Source organism: Physeter macrocephalus, chromosome 20 (genome assembly GCF_002837175.3).
Source record: "Physeter macrocephalus isolate SW-GA chromosome 20, ASM283717v5, whole genome shotgun sequence".
Classification (NCBI taxonomy): Eukaryota; Metazoa; Chordata; class Mammalia; order Artiodactyla; family Physeteridae; genus Physeter; species Physeter macrocephalus.
The window spans coordinates 21,106,011-21,128,012 of NC_041233.1; the positions used below are offsets into that span (position 1 = coordinate 21,106,011).

The 22,002-nt window shown below is 44.5% G+C and overlaps 1 protein-coding gene across 3 annotated transcripts in view; it reads left to right on the plus strand.

Moving 5' to 3' along the window:
* Positions 1 to 6,631: 6,631 nt before the first annotated feature.
* The window catches only part of STOX1 (storkhead box 1), a 51,054-nt gene continuing 35,683 nt past the window's right edge, over positions 6,632 to 22,002 (plus strand). For 2 of the 3 annotated variants that reach the window (XM_007121048.3, XM_007121047.2), the window contains exon 1: positions 6,652 to 6,961. In XM_007121048.3, coding sequence (XP_007121110.1) covers positions 6,652 to 6,961 — 310 coding nt within the window. Of the gene's footprint in view, positions 6,962 to 22,002 lie in introns of all 3 variants that reach the window. The other variant, XM_007121046.4, reaches the window with a different exon arrangement.

Below are 22,002 nucleotides of genomic sequence, written 5' to 3' on the forward strand. Positions count from 1 at the left end.
TTCCATTATATGTTATTACAAGACATTGAATAAGTTCCCTGTCCTACACAGCAGGTTTTTGTTGTTTATTTTCTGAAGTTAGACTAGGCCTCCACATTGGGCTTCATCCTATCATTTGCCTGCCCTGCCCAAGAATATTGCTAAATCACTTTAGTGCATATCCCTAACCCTGATTACTGATCAAGTTCTGCATCCCCCAACCCTTGAGGTGACTTTAGCAAGGACCCTCTTAGGTCAGTTTAGCAAGAATCCCCCTATCCTTGGTGTCATCTATCAGTAATTTTCTATCCACTGACTTCCTCACTCTGTTCCTTGGCAAAAAGCCCCAGCTTCTTTGCTGTCTTTGCTTTACAGCTATCTTTGCCGTCTAGACTTTGCAATAGTCTTGAACAAAATCATCCTTACCATTTTAACAAGTGTCAGAATTATTTTTTAAAAATTTTTATTGGAGTATGGCTGGTTTGCAATGTTGTGTTAGTTTCTGCTGTACAGAATAATTTTTTTTTATCACTTCTCACATCAGAATCATGAGGTTTCTTTTTTTTTTTACATCTTTATTGGAGTATAATTGCTTTACAATGTTGTGCTAGTTTCTGCTGTATAACAAAGTGAATCAGGTATACATATACATATATCCCCGTATCTCCTCCCTCTTGCGTCTCCCTCCCACCCTCCCTATCCCACCCCTCTAGGTGGTCACAAAGCACAGAGCTGATCTTCCTGTGCTATGCGCTGATCTCCCTGTGCTATGCAGCTGCTTCCCACTAGCTATCTAGTTTACATCTGGTAGTGTATATATGTCCATGCCACTCTCTCACTTTGTCCCAGCTTACCCTTCTCCCTCCCCATGTCCTCAAGTCCATTCTCTACATCTGCGTATTTATTCCTGTCCTGCCCCTAGGTTCATCAGAACCGTTTCTGGTATTCTTAGCCTCTTAGTGTTCCAAGCTAAGGACTTTTTTTCTTCAATGTTTATTTTCTTTTTTGGCCCCCTACCATTGAGAAGATAAAGAAGTGAAATATTTAAAGGCAAATCAGAATTAGCTTTGGGGATATCTGACTCTCAGGCTCTGATTTTGCATCTCTTAGGACCTCACTGGGCTCAATGATTACTGAAACTGCATTAGGGTTCCTACTGTTGGGAGTGAAGGTGGAGCTGTAGAATCATGAAGCCGGAAGGGACCCTAAGAAATCCTTCAGGTCAGCCAAGTATTTTTACTCCCATTTTACAGATTAAGCTACTGTCGTCCAGAGTCTTGTCTAAGTTAAGCAGCTAGAATAAAGAAGGTAATGGTTTTTCTTTAAAAAGAAATGGCATTGTGACTTCCCTGGCAGTCCAGTGGTTAAGATTCCATGCTCCCATTGCAGGGGGCACGGGTTTGATCCCTGGTCAGGGAACTAAGATCCCACATGTCATGCGGCACGGCCAAAAGAAAAATAAAAATAAAGTATGCTGCTGCTGATTTTAAAGAAAAATAAGTGGCATTAAATGTCCTTCCCTTTTAAGAAGTGGCATTAAATGCTCCCACCTCCTTTTCTCTGTCCTTTGAGTCAACACAGTTGCTTAGGAAAGCCTCACGTTTCTCTTTGATACATAGAAACAAAAGTCTCTACAGCTTTTTTTTTCCCCCCTGATAAAGGGAAGAAATGTGCTGTAGAAGCAGAAATGGTCATAATAAAGAGAACCCAGATATAAAATGCTTTCTAAATCAGCCTTAAGTGTCAAGGCTTGATTTTCTGAGTTAAGGGGAAAGAACATCAACCTGATGAATTTTGGTGTGGAAAAAATTAGGAGGTGGTTAATTCTGAGTATAACATGAGTCTGTAAACAGATTCCAGAGAAACCATTGAACTTCAGATGCCTGGGTAGGTGAGGCCTGGGTGTGCCTGTTCCTTGAGGCTTTGCCCTGGGCATTGACTGTTGGACACCAAGGTCTTCCTGTGATTCACCCTCAAACCAAAAATGCTTTGGTGAATGGTGACACCAGGGTAGCAAGAAAGCAAGAAAAACAGGGTTATCGTTATCGTGGATCAAGCACTAGTTAAAGTAGATTTGATTCAGGTGGAACAAATCTATGGCCCAGGTGCTGGGCTACATGCTGGGTCGCAGAGATGAATCAGGCAGAAGCTTGGCCCTTAAGGAATCTCAGGTTGCCTGGTGAGACAGGTAACTAAATATTACAGCCTTTAACACACATGTGTTATAAGAGGGTTAATGAGGTGCTCGAAGAACAGATTTAATCTTCCTGGATGTGTCACAGGTTTTACAAGCTGGCCTTTGTAGTATACCACCTGATGGAAAGGGGAAAGGCCTTCTAGGCAGAGGGGATAGTGTAAGCAAAGATGTGGGAGCATGTTTGGGAAGGTGTGTAATTTTGAGTAGCTGGAGCATAAGATCCTGGGTGTGGATTGGAGGAGGAGGGCAAGGATGGAAATGGAGATGAGGCTGGAAAGACAGGCTGGAGTAAGTGTGTGAAGAGCATTGAATGCTCTCCTTAGGACAGACACCAGGCAGATGTGAGCATCAAATGATCCAGTTTATCTTCTCTAACAATTATAGTGTAGCAAGAATGAATTTGTTCCCCTTCAGGTCCAGTTTTCTAAACCAAATAAAATCAAACTCCAAGTTCCATTTGCCAGAGTTGGCCATGTCTTCACATGTTTTGGGAAGTCCACTCCTTGGAATTGTCAAAAAAAACTTGGAGGTTTACATGATACCCAGAAAATGGGGAAAATGGGGGCCTGATCTTTTTCCTGGGGTGCTCATTATAGTTACCTTGGTACCTGCCGCTACACAGTACTGACGTCAAGGGCTGCTCCTCTCCTTCCACTGACCACCAAGTTCCAAAGCTGTGTTGGCTCAGAGAGGCTCCTGCAATGGTCCTGACTTCCTTGCCTGAGACACCCTTTCACTGTGGTTCTCAAGGCTAATGCCTTGGAGTTTACTCTCCACAAGTATCAAGTGTCCCTCCATTCGGGGTACTATTGGGAAAGGCATCCCCCAGTAGTGTCACTCTCTCAATTCAGTCAAAGGCATTAGCTTCCCTTTCCCTTCTTTCTAGGACAAGCCATCTTAATCTTCCTCAGTGGTCTTGAAGCCCAAAGCTCTTTACCGATCCTGTGTCCTTTCCCATGAAAGGCCACTTTATTTTTGAAGTCAACAGCATATTGGATGAGCTAAATAAATCTTCACAAAAAGTGATAATGGGAGAAGCAATGCATGTGCCCTTAATGGTGACTTTGGAGACATAGTCTTCTCTAAGGTGGGATTGTCTGGGCAGGAATTTCAGGTCTGATAAGGTGGCCAAGAGAGAGATCATCTGGAAATATGAGAGGGGAAAAGTGAAGTCAATTGTTGGCAATTATTTACTCTGGAAGGAATAAATTGGACAGTTGTTATCGTATTTCTCAAAATGACCAGAGCTAATCTCTTAATGTTCTGATATACGTTTTTGAGAGCATATTTTGAACAAGTATTTGCACATGGTAAACATAGTGGAAAATAAGTCTCCCTTTTACCCTGTCCCCTATTTCTTTCTCTGGAGGTAACGACTGTTATCATCAGCTTCTTATGTACCTTTCCAGAGATCTTCCAGCCACACATGAATATATGTGCCCTTTTTCCTTTTTCTTTCTTCTCTTTCTTTCTTTCTTTCTTTCTTTTTCTTTCTTTCTTTCTTCCTCTTTCTTAGTTTCTTAATTTCTTTCTTTTTTAAAAAATCATACTAGACCTATTTAGTTTTCTTCTTTCCTTAAAATATATATATGGCATATTGTCTTATATCAGCATATAAAGTTTTGTCTTATCCTTAATGACTGCAGAGCATGCCATTTGGATTTGTATATAATGTTAGAATTACTTTGTCCTTTCTCAGGCAGAGAGTCCACTGGGGGGAAAAATCCTTCCATCTTGAGACTTTCTAGTTTTTATTTTGACTATTCTGTGCCTCTTTAAGTGGAGAATGATAACAAATCCGTCTTCTAAAATGTTTGTGTCTGGTCTGCAGAGACCCCAAAGATGGAAGGCCCTTGAGAAGTTCCAGTTTCTCTAGTTTTGCCGTGTAATACAGGCCATTCAGGTTGGAGGCCTACAGTTTTCCTCTTAACTTTTAAGACATGTTCCATTTTGTAGGAGTTTGGAAATATTTGGATAGTAGCTGTTCCTTTGGGAAAACAAGTGACTATGTAGTTGACTGTAGTTTAAAAGTTTCCCCCTCACATTCTTTCTCCCTTCCTTTGTTAATTGGACTAGCTTAAATAAAATAATAGGACAAATTTCACACATCTGAACAAAAGTTTCCACAGTTTAAGGCAGCTCTACCTCATAATTTCAGGCCATGAAACCTCATAGCTGGGTCTACCTGCCAGTAGCCTTGCAGCTACAGGCCTTGCTAGTAAGGGCCTGATTGTCTCTGTTTATTTCCAGTTCAAATTCTTGGGACAGAGACTCAAGCTCAGGACAACTTTTCACAGCAGACCACAGGTCCAATGAGTCAGGGTGATGGTCTCCTGCTTCCCCCTCTAGCCAGCTGTGTGGGGAAGGAGAAACTGGGATCTCTGCTTCACCACCAGCAGCTTTGTCCTCATGGGCAAGCTGCCTAAACTCTTTTTTTTTTTTTTTTTTTTTTTTTTTTGCGGTACGCGGGCCTCTCACTGTTGTGGCCTCTCCCGTTGCGGAGCACAGGCTCCGGACGCGCAGGCTCAGCGGCCATGGCTCACGGGCCCAGCCGCTCCGCGGCATGTGGGATCTTCCCGGACCGGGGCACGAACCCATGGCCCCTGCATCGGCAGGCGGACCCTTAACCCACTGAGCCACCAGGGAAGCCCCTCTTTTGTTTTTTTTTTGTGGAAGATGGGCCTCAATATTACCCCTTTCAGAGGGTTAATTTTGAAGATAAAATTAGATCACACATGTAAAACTTAGTACAGTTCTAGGCACAGAGCAAGCTGAGAGTAAATGGGAATTATCATTATCATTATTATAGAAAAGACACTGTAGTAGATGCTAGAGATACAGAGATAAAAGTCCTAATTCCCCAGGTTGGGGAACACAGGAAAGTCATCTTTATCATGACGGAGAGGGGGAGCTTGGCCCTCCCTGTGTAGGCTATACAGACATAGACATTTAGTTCATTTGGGCTCTCTTCTGTATTTACCCATCCATCCATCCATCCATCCGTCCATCTCAGAGTCAGACTTCACATGTGAGATGGTTGTCTCAGGTTTGCATGCTTATTTGAACTGAAAATTGTGTCAGACTTATTTGTCATAGGGAACCCTGACTTGGCGGTTGTCTGACTCCATGTCTTACTGTGTGACTGGGAAATACTTCTTAATCCAACCTACCTTCGGTTACCTCATCTGTTAAAAAAAAAAAGAGAGAGATACTAATAGAAGCTAACACAGAGTTGTGAAATTAAGGCCCCCAGCATACAGTGTTCAGTAAATGTTAGCAATGGTTATTAACATCACCTATCACTTACTGTGATAAGTGACTCACTAGGGGCAGAGAGCAGATTATCTCGAATTATTGTAGTTGTTATTGATAACTGATAAGCTGAGGGAGTGGGAATCTGGAGCGACCCCCAAGTCTCATCAAGTCCCTCTACTCCCTCTTATAGTACTGATTGTACTAAGAATGTCCTTCCTCTTCTTTTCAGGAGAAGCCCTCACCCAGTGCAACAAATAAGGGTTCCAGCCTTTCTGTCCCTCACCTTCTGAACTGTACCTCATGCTCCGAGGTGCTGGCTTAGAGTCTACTGTGACAGATCACAAGTGCCTCTCCCTTCACTCCTGGGGATTCTTTTCGGAATCCCCATCCCAACCCAGGCCTGAATCCCAGGGATCTCACCACTGCGCCTCGCCAGCCATTGGGGCTGGCACCTCTGGATCCCTTTCCGTCCCTTACACTTTAACTCTGTTGGATAACCCAGGAGCGAGACCAGACCCCAGAAGCTCAGAAGGTCATGAAAAAGGTCCTTAGAATTGAGTCCCAACTCCTCATTTTACAAGACAGTAAACTGAGGCCAGAGAGGGAAAGAAACTTATGCAAACTGATTAGAGGACGGAGACTCAAATCTGGGTCTCCTGCTCCCGATCCGAGCGAGTCTGCCCCTCGTGGCCTCTCTCCCTGGGGGCGATCCCAAAGCCAGGGCGACGGCGGCTATCCTGGTCCTCCCGGCTCTGAGGAACCCTGGCCGTACCGTTCGCGCCTCAGTTGGAGGCGGCTTGGCTTCCCGAGGACTGCGCGGCTACCCTAAGGCTTGGAAAAGCCCCAGTGAGCGCCCATCGGGGGAAGAGGAGCTCCGGACTGCCGGGGAGCAGAGAAGTGAAGGGAGTCGCCCGGGGTGGGAGTTCGGGGACTGGGTGGGCAGAGACCTGGCTGGGGTGTGGAGAATGACCTGGGAACTTAGCGCCTGGAAAGCCCTATTGGGCTCCTGCGCGGGGAGAGCGCTGGCCGTCCCAGCCTGCGAGTCCCGCCCCACCCCCGGCCTGGCGCGTACATCGGCCCCGCCCCCTGGAGTCCCGTTCTCCAGGCAGCAGGCGCCGAGCGCAGTAAGCTGATCCCTCCCGCCGGCCGCAGCCACCGGTGTAGCGCGGTTGCCGAGCCCGTCAATGCGTTAGGCTGCGGGCCCTGGCCGCCGAGGCAGCATGGCCCGGCCCGTGCAACTGGCGCCGGGCTCCTTGGCGCTCGTGCTCTGCAGGCTGGAGGCGCAGGAGGCGGCGGGGGGCGCGGAGGAACCGGGCGGCCGTGCGGTGTTTCGCGCCTTCTGCCGCGCCAACACACGCTGCTTCTGGAACTCGCGGCTGGCGCGCGCCGCCTCGCGGCTGGCCTTCCAGGGCTGGTTGCGGCGCGGGGTGCTGCTGGTGCACGCGCCTCCGGCCAGCCTGCAGGTGCTGCGCGACGCCTGGTGCCGTCGGGCGCTGCGCCCGCCGCGCGGCTTCCGCATCCGGGCGGTGGGTGAGTGTGGGTCCCAGAGCGGAGGGCGCTCCGCGAGAGCTGCGGGACCGAGACCCGGCCACCGGGTTGCGTGCGCCCGAGGCTCAACGCTGAGGAGCGGGAGGTGGCGGTGGGGCCGAGGGGTTGGGAGGACAGACTTGAGTGGCTGGAGGAGGGCCGTCCTCCTAAGACATTCCCTCTTGCTGGCACACAGGAGCTTCGGCCTCTAAGATATGCCTGGGCGCTGCCCTGAGCCGACTCCAGTGTGACTCCATTCCTCAACTCTTTCAGCCAGTGGAGTGCACAGGGTCCTGGTCGAAGGAACTTTCTACTTGCAAAAGTGATGCTCTAGGGAGAGAGGTTTGGGGCCCGGGGAGCCAGAGTTGCGGTCAGGAGACAGGGGCCTCTGTCTCGGCTCCATGGGGGTGCTTAGGAAGGGTGCACCAGGGGCTGGCCAGATTCTACCGATTGTGAACTGGCTTTTTAAAAAAATTAATTAATTAATTAATTTTTGGTTGCGTTGGGCCTTCGTTGCTGCGCGCGGGCTTTCTCTAGTTGTGGCGAGCGGGGCCTACTCTTCCTTGCGGTGCGCGGGCTTCTCACTGCAGTGGCTTCTCTTGTTGCGGAGCACGGGCTCTAGGCGCGCGGGCTTCAGTAGTTGTGGCTCACGGGCATAGTTCCTCAGCAGCATGTGGGATCTTCCCAGACCAGCCCGAACCCATGTCCCCTGCATTGGCAGGCAGATTCTCAGCCACTGCACCACCAGGGAAGTCCATTTGTTTGTTTGTTTCAAATTACAGACTGGGAGCGGACTACAGGCTGTGGTTTTCATGCCCTGCTCTACTGGATGCTGTGGTGGTCTTGGATCAGGGCCTAGCGGAAGGTTTGGGGTTGTTAACTGCTAGGGAAAAAGAAATAACAAATGGCGCTGTGGGCACATCCCATCCCATTACCTAAATAGAATTCCTCCTTTCCAGTCTTTTCAGAGAGCCCGTTTGTTAGGAGACAAGAGCAGCTTTTTGCTTGTATAAAATAGCTTCTCATTTGAGACCTTAAACCACTGCACCGCCGAGTGGTCTCTGTTACCTACTAAACTCAGGTGGGTGTCAGCTCCTTGTCACAGGCTGGTTCTGTCTGCATTTAGTGGGGTTGTGAGGACCATTTGATGGTGTGCTGTTGACAAGTCACCAGTTGTTCCGGCCCAAAATTTTGACTCCTACCCAGCAACCCCTCTCTGTCTCAGTCCATAAATCATCCTAGGAGGAGGAGGAGGAGAAGGAGCAGCAAATAAAAAACATTTGTTTTAGTCCCCAGGTATAAAGCAGCAGTGTAGCATGAGGCACTTGATGTTGTGTATCATCTAGTCAGAGATGATGTCTCCACATCCCAGGCCAGTGAGGTTACACCTTGGCTTCTCACCTCCATGCATCCAGTTCTGTGTGGTCCTCTACCCCCGACCCCCACCTTTCTTCCCTTAAGCGCAAAAAAGAGCTCAGTTGCAAAGCCACATACACACATTTCATTTCCTTTTATTTGCAGGAGTGAGTGAAGAAAATAGGTTTCTGGCGTTGACAGCGGTGAGCCAAGTAGCCAAGCCAAAATTCTTAAAGGGGAAGGGGTCTTTCAGACAGACTGGATGAAAAACTCTTCAGTTCTGTGTCCTCGGGTTTTTCTGGTTTGAATTAGTGGTTGCATTCTCTGGTTCCCCCACCCCCTTTCAAAGGGTGAGCATAGAGTACATTGCAGAGAGGGAGTGGATGGCCTTGGGGTCTGGACCTGAGGGTGAAATAGAGAGGGCCTGTGCTAAGCCAGAGGCAGCCGTGCTGCCGCTACCTGGGGTCCAGCCAGCAGAGGTGAATGCTGGTTCCTGGGTTGGCCCTGTGTTCTGCCATCTGAAAGATGCAGTGGACAAAGTGAACGTATTATCAAGTACTCTGATTCTCTACCCACTAGGTAGTGCTGCCTCATTGCACAATTCAGGATGTGATGGACACTGTAGTCTGTGGAGTGTGCAATACAGTGGTCTTTACAATGGGTCATCTTCCCTGATGTGGGGCTCTTGGCAGGAATGATTTTGAGGTTTTTAACAGAGTCCTGATAAGAATTTGGACAATTAGCTGTAATTTGTACAAAACCAGCTCTTAGGACATTTTGAGGAGCAAAACGGGGAAAGATCTTATTTGATGCTAGTTGGTGGATGCACATGGGGAGGGAGGTTTGTTTTGAATAGAGTTGCTAATTACTACTCTAACTTGGGGGTCCTTGGGTCAGATCAAAGGAGAGGAGGCATCATTGTAGCTCTTGGGCCATCTTAAGAGTCCCAGAAGGTGGTGAAGACAGGAGGAGCTGACTTCTCCCAAAGAAACTGGAAGTTTCAGTCTGCTTGCTTCCCCAAATCTGGCATCATTGGCTTCCAGAGGCTAAAATGGGCTTCCAGGAAGGCAAGGAAGAGCAGCTGAGAACTATTGCACGTTCTCGTTCCACTCTTGCTGTTACTTTGTGGGAAAGAGCAAAATTCTAGAAAAAGACAAAAGAATCAATTCGGTCAGATCAATTTGGTCTCTTTGCTATAGATTTTGTTGTTGTTCTGTTTTTTAAGGCTCACATACTCCTACATAAGAGCATTTGGGCGTAGGGAATGTTGCTTATCAGCTCAGAGAAAATGCAGGGAGGGGAGGTGGGGTGGTCATCAGCTTTATAAACCCATTGTGCTCCACGGGTCCTTCTCCTGGGCTTCTGGACCTGGGGCTCATGGAGGCCTCATAAGATGTGAGGAAGGAGCGCCATGGCCAAGCAGACAGGAGCATCCTGAGCCCCAGGGACAGACCTGAATTTAAGGTCTGCAGGACTTTATGTTTTCTCCATGTTTTGTGCCTCTTCTTTCCCTCTTCACTTTCTCTACCTCAGCTTTACTCTGATGAGAAAAATAGTTTCCAGCCTGACAGCATTTCCCTAAAAAGGGGACAAAGGATCTTTAGCAGGATAACCAGGAGCTAACTCTTCTTTTGTGCTCTAGTCCTCAAGTGTTTTGTGTTTCTCTTTTTTTTTTAAATTAGCAAATGACCTTAACAAATGAAAGGGTTGAGCTCTGGAAGCTGGAGGGAGTCCTCTGCTTCCCAGGCTGAGCCACTGCAGGTGGTACAGGTTGGGGACACCTGTGTTTGTTTGGGTGAATCAGTTCTTGCTACAGGACCACACCCACTGGGGAGTTGAAAGGTTAATGATGGCCTCCTGGGGTAAGGGAGGGATAGCTACTTGGCCAAAGTAGTTTGTTCCTCGAAATTTATAGCTGAGTTATCCCCACTCTTTTAGATGAAAGGCTCAGTGTGGCCTTTCATCTTTTTTCATTGAAAGAAAATAAAAATAAAAATGCCTGTGGGGAGTTTCCTGGTGGCCTAGTGGTTAGGATTCTGGGCTTTCACTGCTGTGGCCTGGGTTCAGTCCCGGGTCGAGGACGGAGATCCTGCAAGCCGTACAGCGGGGCCAAAAAAAAAAAAAAGCCTGTGGTTTCTTCAAAATACTTGCTTCATTAATGTAGTCATATGCTAGCTACTGTTCTAGTTTTTTTCTATGTTTTAATGTATCTTTCAATTAGAGTTGCGTGTGTTCTCAGAGAAAACGGAGTCTGCCTGTTTATTTCATATTCAGTTCAAGAGGGGATAGTTGAGGGGCTTCCCTGGCCGTCCAGGGGTTAAGAGTCCACGCTCTTACTGCATGGGGCATGGGTTTGATCCCTGGTCAGGGAACTAAGATCCCACATGCCACACGGTGCTGCAAAAAACCAAACCAAACAAAAACAAAAACAAGTGCCCAGGAAGAGTAGAGGCCAATCACTCTTGTACTAGGTATAAATTTCAGAATCTATTTTGGGATCTTGTTTGGGAGAAGAACAGCTCAAGGGTACCTGGTGCCTGATGGTACAAGAGTTGGGCAAACGACTTATCCTTATCTGATTTGGGGAGTGTCCAAGGGGAGTGTGTAGAGATGCTGAGGAGAGGAAATGGTCCAACTCCTATTCTTCCTTGTTTCTGAAGTCCTATCATGAATTGGCAGTAGGGCATTCTGTTGGGTTTAGTAGCTAATGGAATTTTTAAAGTGAAATTTGCATTTAGTGAAATGCACAAATCATAAGTGTAGCATTTTTCAAGTAATATACATGAGTGTAACCCAAGTTTCCAGCAGGATTTAGAACATTACCATTACCCTAGAAAGTTCCCTCTTGTCCTTTCCCAGTCAGCTCTTCCCCCACCCTCAGAAGTAACCACTATTCTGATTTTTTAAACCGTAAATTAATTTTTCTTGTTTGAGAGCTTCAAGTAAATGGAATCATGTACTATGTACTCTTTTGTGTGAGGATTCTTTCACTCAGCTTCATGTTTCTGAGATTCATCTCTGTTGCATTACTAATTTGTTCCTTTTTATTGCTGAGTAGAATTGCATTCTATTAATATACCACCGTTTATTCATTTACCCCTAGATGAACTCCTGGGATGTTTCCAGTATGGCTGTTATGAAAAAATTTTTACGAATATCTGTGTTCACATTTTTAAGCTTTTATTTCTTTTGGGTGCTTACTTAGGAGAGGAATTGCTGACTCATTGAGTAGGTTATGTTTAGTTTTATGACACCTTTTTCCAAAGTGGTTGTACCATTTTACACTCCTACCCATGAAATGAGACATTTTGGTTGCTCCACATCTTTGTCAACACTTGATGTTGTCAGTCTTTCTAATTTTGGCTATTCCGGTGGTATATAGTGGTATCTTGTAGTTTTAATTTGCATGCCCTAAATATTTTCTCCTGTGTTTTCTTCTAGAAGTTTTATAGTTCTATGGTTCTACATTTATGTCTGTGATCCATTTGAGTTATTTGTGTGAATGGTATGAATTGTAATTTGAAGTTTTTTTTTTTTTTTGTCATATGGGTATCCAATTGTTCATGACAATTTGTTGAAAAGACTAGCCTTTCTCATTGAATTCACTTTGTAATTTTGTTGAAAATCAGTTTACTATATATGTGAGGGTCTATTTCCATTCATCTTGAGTCTATCCTTTCACTCAATACCGTACTTACTGTACTTTTTAGTAAGACTTGAAGTCAGATATTGTGAGTCCTCCAATTTTATTCTTCCTCCAAATTGTTTTGGCTACTCTAGGTTCTTTGTTTTTCCACATAAATTTTGGAATCAGCTTGTCAATTTCTAAAAAAAAAAAAATAGCTGAGATTTTAATTGGGATTGTATTGAAACAATAGATCAGTTTGAAGTTAGATGAGAAATTCATCCTGGTTTTCCCCAAACTGCCCTGGTTTTAGAAATGATATTCTTGCATCTTGTGAACCCCCTCCATCCCAGGCAGACTGGGATGATTGGTCACCCTTATTTGGGGAGAATTGACATCTTAACAATTCATGAACATGGTATAACTCTGCTTGAGTGTTCTTCATTTCTCTTGGCAATGGTTTGTACTTCTGAGTGTACAGGTCTTGAATATATTTTTAAATTTATGTTCCTAAGAATGTTTTTGGATGCTATTACATATAGAATTACTTTAAAATAAACTTTTTATTTTTGAATTATTCTATTCTATTCTATTCTCTGCCACAAGGCATGTGAGATCTTAGTTTCCTGACCAGTGATCCAACCTGTGCCCCCTGCATTGGGAGTGCAGAGTCTTAACCACTGGACTGTGAGGGAAGTCCCTGGAGTAATTTTATATTGACAGAAAAATTGCAAAGATAGTACAGAGTTTTATATTCATCACCCAGTTTCCCATAATGTTTTTTACCTTACCTTTTAATTCACATATAAAATTAACCATTTTAAGGTATACAATTCATTGGGTTTTAGTATATTCAGAATGTTGTGCAATCATCCCCATTATCTAATTCCAGAACATTTTCATTACCCTCAAAAGAAACACTGTACCCACTAGCAATTTCTCCCCATTCTCCCCTTCCCTGAGCCCCTGCCAACCACAAATCTACCTTCTGTCTTTATGAGTTTGCCTATTCTGGACATTTCATGTAAATGGAATCACACGTAAATGTGGTCTTTTGTATCTGGTATTTTCACTTAGCATAATGTTTTCAAGGTTCATTTGTGTTGTATCATATGTACTTCATTCATTTTTATGGCTGAATAATATTAATTGTATGGATATAGCACGTTTTACTTATCTGTTCATCAGTGGATGGTTATTTCGGTTGGTTTCACTTTTTGGCCACTATGAATAATGCTGCTGTGAACATATGCTGCAAGTCTGTGTGTGGACATATACTTTTATTCTTGGGTAGATCCCATTTGGTTTTTTTTAATTAATTTGTTTCTCTGATGAGATTTCCAATTTGTTCATTAAAAATATGTTTTCTTTTTAAAATCTTTCAGCATAGTTATACCAGCTTCTGTAAAAATCCTTGTCATTCTAATATCTCAGTCATCTCAGGGTCAGTCTCATTGGTTGCCTTTTCTTTTGAATGGTTCGCATTTTCCTGTTTCTGCGTTGTTTAGTACTGTGGATTGTATGTCTGACATTATGAGTGATATGTTTTAGAGACTCTGGATTGTTATGTTCCTCTGTAGAGTCTGATTTTTTTGTTTATCAGGCAGTTAATGTGGCTGGGCTCAAACCTCTGAACTCTGTTTCCCCTGTAGTAAATGGCAGCTAAAATCTCTTAAAGTAGGCTGGTTATGCCCTCTGCATGCACAGTTCATAGTTCAGCCATAGAGTCAGACTGAGTTTATATGCAGACTTTGGGGTTCCACCTCCTTGGCTCAGTCCTTTCCAGCATCTCTTTCTTGCTGTCGTAGCTGCTCCAAAGTGGCCTTAGATTCTTTTTTTTTTTTTTGCCTTAGATTCTTTAAGCCAGTAAGACCGGCTTTGGGTTTCTACCAAAGTTTTAGCCTCCTGGCCTGGCTCCTAATGGAGCCTGCCTTTAGGTGAAGAGCTATAAAAAGAAATGGGAAACTTATCCATTGCCATTTCCTTACAAGAGGACCACCCCTCTGGTTTCTACCTGATTTTGTTTGCTTTTCAGTACCTTCAGGTAAAAGCTTTTCTATTTTGTCCAAAGGTTATGGTTGTTATTTTCAAGAGGGTTAGTCTAGTAGCATCTTGTCCACCGTTATTAGAAACAAAATCTCATTAATGAATGTTTTTAGGTCCGGTCTTTTCCTCTTTTAAAATGTCATGACCATGGGACTTCCCTGGTGGTGCAGTGGTTAAGAATCTGCCTGCCAATGCAGGGGACACGGGTTCAATCCCTGGTCTGGGAAAATCCCACATGCTGCGGAGCAACTAAGCCCATGCGCCACCACTACTGAGCCTGTGCTCTAGAGCCTGCGAGCCACAACTACTGAGCCCACGTGCCACAACTACTGAAGCCCGCGCGCCTAGAGCCCATGCTCCGCGACAAGAGAAGCCACCACAGTGAGAAGCCCGTGCACCATAATGAAGAGTAGCCCCTGCTCGCCACGACTAGAGAAAGCCTGTGCACAGCAGTGAAGACCCAATGCAGCCAAGAATAAATAATAAAAAAATTTTAAAAAAATGTCATGACCATAAACTAATGGTCATGACAAGATCATTTAGCCAGTCACTAAAACAAATGCCTCTGTTCCATCTCTTCCTTCTCCCAGACAGACCTTGGTATTTTTCCAAGTCTTTTCTAGCTTGATTATACCTTTTCTCCTGTTTGGTGGTAAGTGGAATAACTCTGCCCATTTTGCAGACAGGAAATGGAGTCAAAGCTGTGGTGTGGGTGGTGTTGCTTGGGTTTCTTGTCTTCCTCTATGTTCACCACCAGTTCTCCCAGGGTTCCTGTGGAAGCTCTGGTATTTTTCACCAGCCAGAGCCCCAGCAGTCACTCTCCCCCTGAGGCTATCAGATTCCCACCAGGCCTTTGGTCTACTCCAAGGTCTGGGAAATGGCAGAAACAGCTGCTCTGACCATGCCCCTGCTCTCACCTCCCTCCTTCCTACCCAGGATCTTTCCAGCCATGTTTTTCTGGCTTTGTTCTGCCAGATGTTGCCTTTTACCTTATTCTGCACAGGGGCAGCTGAAGGATTTAGTCTAAAAGAGCCAAAGGGCTCACAACAGGGTATCTTGTAGGCATATTCTTGGTATCAAGCTGGATGATCTGTATGTAGCATCTGGGTAGTTAATGAGTATCCTTGGCTTCATGTTTTGATTTGGCAGCTGGTGCATGGGAGACGACACCTCTAGTTGCTGCCATGTAGCGTTGAGGTCCAGTGGGATGAAAAGCGCCATCAACCTGAAAATCATCTTGGAGTCCTCTTCCTTCTCCCTCATCCCCAGCCAGTAGGTCACCAAGTTCTACGAGGCTTAACTCCTCAGTTTCTCTCAAACCCACCCCTTCCTCTCCATTTCCACTGCCAGGCCTTTGTCCAAGCAAGATCTCACCATTTCCTACCTGAATTTTGGCTCCAGCTTCCTCCCTTTTTGTGGTGCCACCTCCTGTCTTGCCCTGTATACTCCAGTACTCCAGTTCATTCACCATCCTACAGGGAGACAGACTCACAGCATCTAAAATGCAGATCTGATTCTGCTCTTCATCTGCTGGAATCCCTTCTGCTTCTCCCCTTATCTTTTCAGGAAAAGTCCAGAGCCTTTAACATGCACTGCAGGGCTCTCTAATCCAGGTCCAGCTTGAGCTTCCCTTTTATCCCCACCTTCTGAGACGTGCCTGTCTTCCTATATCAATTAGGGATCAATCAGAGAAACAGAACCAGTGTGAGATATATACGAAGAGATTTATTACAAGGAATTGGCTTTGCATGATTGTGAGGTCTGGCAAGGCAAGTCCCAAATCTGTAGATCTGGCCATCAGGAGGGGCAGGCTGGAACTCACAGGCACAAGCCAAGGCCGCTGGGCATATGTGGGGTTTCTTCTTTTGGGGAGCCTCCGTTCTGCTCTTAAGCCCTTTCAACTGATGGAAGCCTAGATTATGTAGAATAATCTCTCTTATTTAGGTTAATTGATTATAGCCTTTAATCACATCTATAAAATAGCTTTACAGCAAAGCCTGGGTTAGCATTTGATTGAATAATGGGAGCTGTAGCTTAGCCAGGCTGACATATAAGACTGACCATCACACTTCCCTTCAGCCAGACCTGGGTGCTGTGTTCTGAACAAACTGGGCTCTCACATAGGCTGTCTTTGATGCTGTTCCCTCTTACTGGGTGCCTGAGATGGGTACTCTTCGGTTTCTCCCATGTCTGCCATGAGTAGAGTCTCCAGCACTGGGTATATTTACATGTCTGTTGCTCTCCAAGGAAAAGCAAACTATTGAGTCATCCTTGAGTTTCAGACACTTCCATTCTTACCTCTGCTGCTGGCTGAGGGATGAATGTCCCAGAAAGTTTGGTGGTCAGCTCCAGACTGTTTGTTTTAAAACATGGTCATCTTCCTTCTTTCATTGTACCATGCGTTGAGCCTCTAAAATACCCCTGTGGATCTCACATGGATTACTACTGAAGAACACCAGCACAAAATTTTCTTCAGTTGCAGACAGCAAAACTGAGACTTGAAGAGTCACTGAAAGTGACTGTAGTTTAAAGTTTCCTGATCACCCAAAGCCGCTTTGGTTAGTAGAGAAAACTCAGGTTCAAATTCCTGCCCTGCCACTACTAGCTCTGTGACCTTGAGCTAAATACTTACCCCTCTCAGCTCTATTGTCTTCATAGGTACAAATGAGGATCTAATAGCTGCTTTGCAGGTTGTTTTGAAGAAAAGGCACCTGAGGCATTCAGCCTGTGCCTTGTCCAGAGTCAAAGTCAGGAAAGCAACAAACACACGGGAATCTTTAGCACGGAGGGAGGAGAAAATGTGTCTAAGGATTCTCATTCTCTCGATAGCCTATCTCTGCTGGGACCTGTGCTGATTATTGCTGGTCTGGCACATGTTTATGTTCAAGATCTCTGTGTGTCCTTTTGTCGTGTGCTTCCTGTCCTATGTAAGACCCTTGGTGCTGGTCAGGTCCACAGCCCTTTGAGCCTTACCTCAGATCCAAAGGGTGTCTGGTGCTGTAGAGAGAGCCCTGAACTGAGATTCCAATGCCTGAGTTTGGAACTAACCCTACTGCTAAGTTTCAGGGAGCCTTCAGGTGAGTCACCTCATTTATCTGGGCCGCTGGGTCTTCAGCTGTGAACAGTCCACTGCTCACTTTGACTTTGCTGACTGGCTCAGGTTTCCCAACCCCTGGCTTGGCACTAACCTGTGGCTAGATCAGCCTGCCAGTCACCTGTGTCAGGAGGCCCAGGGAAGAACAGACAAAAGCTCACATGGAAGTTGCTTAAGATATTTTCCACAATCAGGGAAGTTGCACCTTCCCCTTATTCCTTCCCAGACATCTTGATTCTTTAATAGCATCCCGCTTTGCGAAGCGTCTGAAGTTGCGAGGCTGTTGGAGCGCTCCATGCTGGGCCTCCGTGCTCACACAGTCATTTGTTAGGTATGCGTTGAGCCTTTACTGTGTGCCTGGCCCTGTGCACACATGATTCAGAGGGACAAAAGGCTTATGCCCTGACCTCAAGGAGCTCATAGAGTAGGGGTCAGATGGACAAGTAAGTGATAGAGAATCATATGGAGTGATAGAAGGACAGCTGACCAAGAGTCCCATGCATGTGTGCACGCGTGCATATGTTTCCAGGAGAAAGTGATGCCTGAACTAAGATGGAAAGAATAAGTAGATGTTAGCTTGATGAGAAGCACATTTTAAGAAGAGGTGGGGAGAGGGCATGTGTCCCTGGGCATGGCCCACATGAGGAACCACAAGCAGCCAAGCACAGCCAGAGCATGGAATGGGAGGTAGACAGTGGCATGAAGGGCCTGGAGAGGGGCTGGCCTGTGACAGGCCTTGACTGCTATACTGAAGAATAGGAATGTGGATTTAAGCCTGAGGCCACTGAAGAGTATCAAGCAGTAGAGTACGTGTGTGTGTGATTACTTTCATAATCCTATTTAACATGATACAACGTAGATGTTTCCCAGCCTTATGTGTGTATTATCTTCCATAGGGATTGTTGCCTGCACTGGCGGTGCCTTCATCGGGGTTACATAACCCCTGTGGTCCACTGCAGTTTATGCTGTTGGTGCTCATTAAGTGGTTACTCTGTCATCTGAGTAAGGCCATAGAAAGAGCCCAAAGGCCATGCAGGACACCCAAGATCTAACCCTCTGTCACTAATCTGATGAATAACCAGCTTCTCATCCAGTCCTCTTGGGGCCTCGGTTGTCTTGTCTGTTGGCAAGCCTTCTACCTGCCCTTTCTACTTCACAGCATTGGCATCAGGCTCAAATGAGATACTCTCATGAAAACACTTTGTGAAGTACAAAGTACAAGCACCAAGCTATGTTTCCATTTATTTCTTATCTTTCATCAGTGTTTTCAGTGTACCAGTCTCTCACATCCTTAGTTAAATTTATTCCTAAGGATTTTATTCTTTTGGTACTATTGCAAATGGAATTATTTTCTTAATTTCCTTCTCAGATAGTTCCTTGTTAGTAAATAGAAAGGCAACTAATTTTTTTTAACATCCTTATTGGAGTATAACTGTTTTACAATGGTGTGTTAGTTTCTGCTTTACAACAAAGTGAATCAGTTATACATATACATATGTTCCCATATTGGCAACTAATTTTTATATGTCGATTTTATATCCTGCAACTTTACTGAATTTGTTTATTCATTTTAACAGTTTTTTTGTGGGGTTTTTAGAGTTTTCTTCATATTTGATCATGTCATCAGCAAATAGATAATTTTACTTCTTCCTTTCCAATTTGGCTGACTTTTATTTCTTTTTCTTGCCTAATTGCTGTGGCTAGGAGTTCCAGGACTGTGTTGAATAGAAGTGGTGAGAGTGGGCATCCTTGTCTTGTTTCTGATCTTAGAGGAAAAGCTTTCAGTTTTTTCCCATTGATTATGATATGAGCTGTGGGCTTTTCTTATATGGCCTTTATTATGTTAAATAAGGTTAATTTAAGGTAATGTTCATGGAATGGAGGACTTAATATTTTTTAAATGTCCATGCCACCCAAAGTGATCTACAGATTCAGTGTTTTCCCTATCAAGGTCTCAATGACAACCCTTAATAGCCAAGACAATTTTGAGAAAGAAGAACAAACTGGAGGTATCATGCTCCCCAATTTCAAACTATATTACAAAGTTACAGTAATCAAAATGGTATAGTACTGGCACAAAAACAGACACATAGATCAATGGAGCAGAATAAAGAGCCCAGAAATATGCTTATATGATCAATTAATCTATGACAGAGGAGGCAAGAATATACAATGGGGAAAAGACAGTCTCTTCAGTAAATGGTGTTGAGAAAACTGGACAGCTACAGGCATGAGAATCAAACTAGACTACTTTCTCACACCATTTACAAAAATAAACTCGAGGGGTTTCCCTGGCGGTCCAGTGGTTAAGACTCTGTGCTTTCACTGCAGGGGGCACAGGTTTGATCCCTGTTCGAGGAACTAAGCTCCCACATGACGTGTGGTACAGCTAAAAAAAAAAAAAAAAAAGAAAAGACTCCCACATGACGTGTGGTACAGCTAAAAAAAAAAAAAAAAAAAAGAAAAGAAAGAAAGAAAGAAAAAGAAATGACAAAAATAAACTCAAAATGGGTTAAAGACTTAAATGTAAGACCTGAAACCATAAAACTCCTAGAAGAAAACAGTACACTCTTTGATATCAGTCAAAGAGCATTATTTTTTTGAATATGTCTCCTTAGGCAAGGGAAACAAACTACATCAAACTACTAAGCTTTTGCACAGCAAAGGAAACTATCAGCAAAATAAAGAGGCAGCCTACTGAATGGGAGGATTTACTTGCAAATAATATATCTGATGAGGGGTAATATCCAAAATATACAAAGAACTCATACAACTCAACATCAAAAAAAAAAACTCAATTAAAAAATGGACAGAGGACCTGAATAGACATTTTTCCAAAGAAGACATACAGATGGCCAACAGACACATTCAAAGATGTTCAACATCACTAATCATCAGGGAAATGCAACCAAAACCACAGTGAGATATCACCTCACACCTATCAGAATGGCTATTATCAAAAAGACAACAATGGGAATTCCCTGGCAGTCTGGTGGTTGGGACTCAGTGATTTCACTGCTGGGGCCCGGGTTCGATCTCTGGTTGGGGAACTAAGATCCCACATGCCACGCGGTGCGGCCAAATTAAAAGAAAAAAGACAACAAAAAACAAGTGTTGACGAGGATTTGGAGAAAAGGGAACCCTGCGCACTGTTGGTGAGAACGTAAATTGATACAGCTACTATGAAAAACAATAGGGAGGTTCCTCAAAAAATTAAAAATAGAACAACCATACCCTTCAGCAATTCCACTTCTGGGTATTTATTCGAAGAAAACAAAAGCACTAATTAAAAAAACACTAATGTTCATTGCAGCAGCATTTACAATAGCCAAGATATGGAAGCAAGCTAAGTGTCCATCAATAAATGAATAATTGAATAAATAAAGAAGATGTGTGTGTGCGTATATATATATATATATATATATATATATATATACACACGCACACACACACACATATACACAATGGAATTTTACTCAGCCATAAAAAAGAATGAAATCTTGACATTTGTGACAACATGGGTGGACCTAGGAGATATTATGCTAAGTGAAATAAGTCAGACAGAGAAAAACAAATACCGTATGATTTCACTTACATGTGGAATCTAAAAAACCAAAAAGTTGGGAATTCCCTGGTGGTCCAGTGGTTAGTACTCTGTGCTAACTCTGTGCCGAGGGCACGAGTTCAATCCCTGGTTGGGGAACTAACATCCCACAAACCGTGCTGCATGGCAAAACAAAACAAAAAATTAACAAGCATCACAAAACAGAAGTAGACTCATAGATACAGAAAACAAACAGATTGTTGCCAGAGGGCAGGGGGTTTAGGGGAATGAATGAAATAAGTGAGGGAGATTGAGGTACAAATTTCCAGTTACAAAATAAATGAGTCACAGGGATGAAATGTACAGCATAAGGAACATAGTCAATAATATTATAATAACTTTTTTTTTAAGGGAACTTTATTATTTATTTATGGCTGCGTTGGGTCTTCGTTGCTACACAGGCTTTCTTTAGTTGCAGCGAGAGGGGGCTACTCTTCATTGTGGTGCATGGGATTCTCATTGCCGTGGATTCTCTTGTTGCGGAGCACGGGCTCTAGGCACATGGGCTTCAGTAGTTGTGGCACGAGGGCTCAGTAGTTGTGGCTCGCGGGCTCTAGAGCGCAGGCTCAGTAGTTGTGGCACACGGGCTTAGTTGCTCTCTGGCATGTGGGATCTTCCTGGACGAGGGCTCGAACCCATGTCCCCTGCATTGGCAGGCGGATTCTTAAACACTGTGCCACCAGGGAAGCCCTAATATTGTAATAACTTTGGTGACAGATGGTAACTAGACTTTGGTTCAGATCATTCTGTAATGTACAGAAATATTGAATCACTATGTTGTGCACCTGGAACTAACACAGTGTTGTAGGTCAATTATACTTCAATAAAAATATAAATAAATTGGGACTTCCCTGGTGCTTCTGTAGGGGGTGCAGATTTGATCCCTGGTTGGGGAACTAAGATCCCACATGCCATGTGGCACGGCCAAAAAATTAAAAAAAAATTTTTAAATAAATAAATAAATTTTAAAAACTTAAAAAAGTCTCAACGGCATTTTTTTAAAGAAACGAACAAACAAAAATTCTAAAATTTGTGTGGAATCACAAAGGACTCTGAATAGCCAAAACAGCCTTGAATGGGAAAAACAAAACTGGAGGCATCACACTTCCTGATTTTTTTTTTTTTTTTTTCGGTACGCGGGCCTCTCACTGTCGTGGCCTCTCCCGTTGCGGAGCACAGGCTCCGGACGCGCAGGCTCGGCGGCCATGGCTCACGGGCCTAGCCGCTCCGCGGCATGTGGGATCCTCCCGGACCAGGGCACGAACCCGCGTCCCCTGCATCGGCAGGCAGACTCTCAACCGCTGCGCCACCAGGGAAGC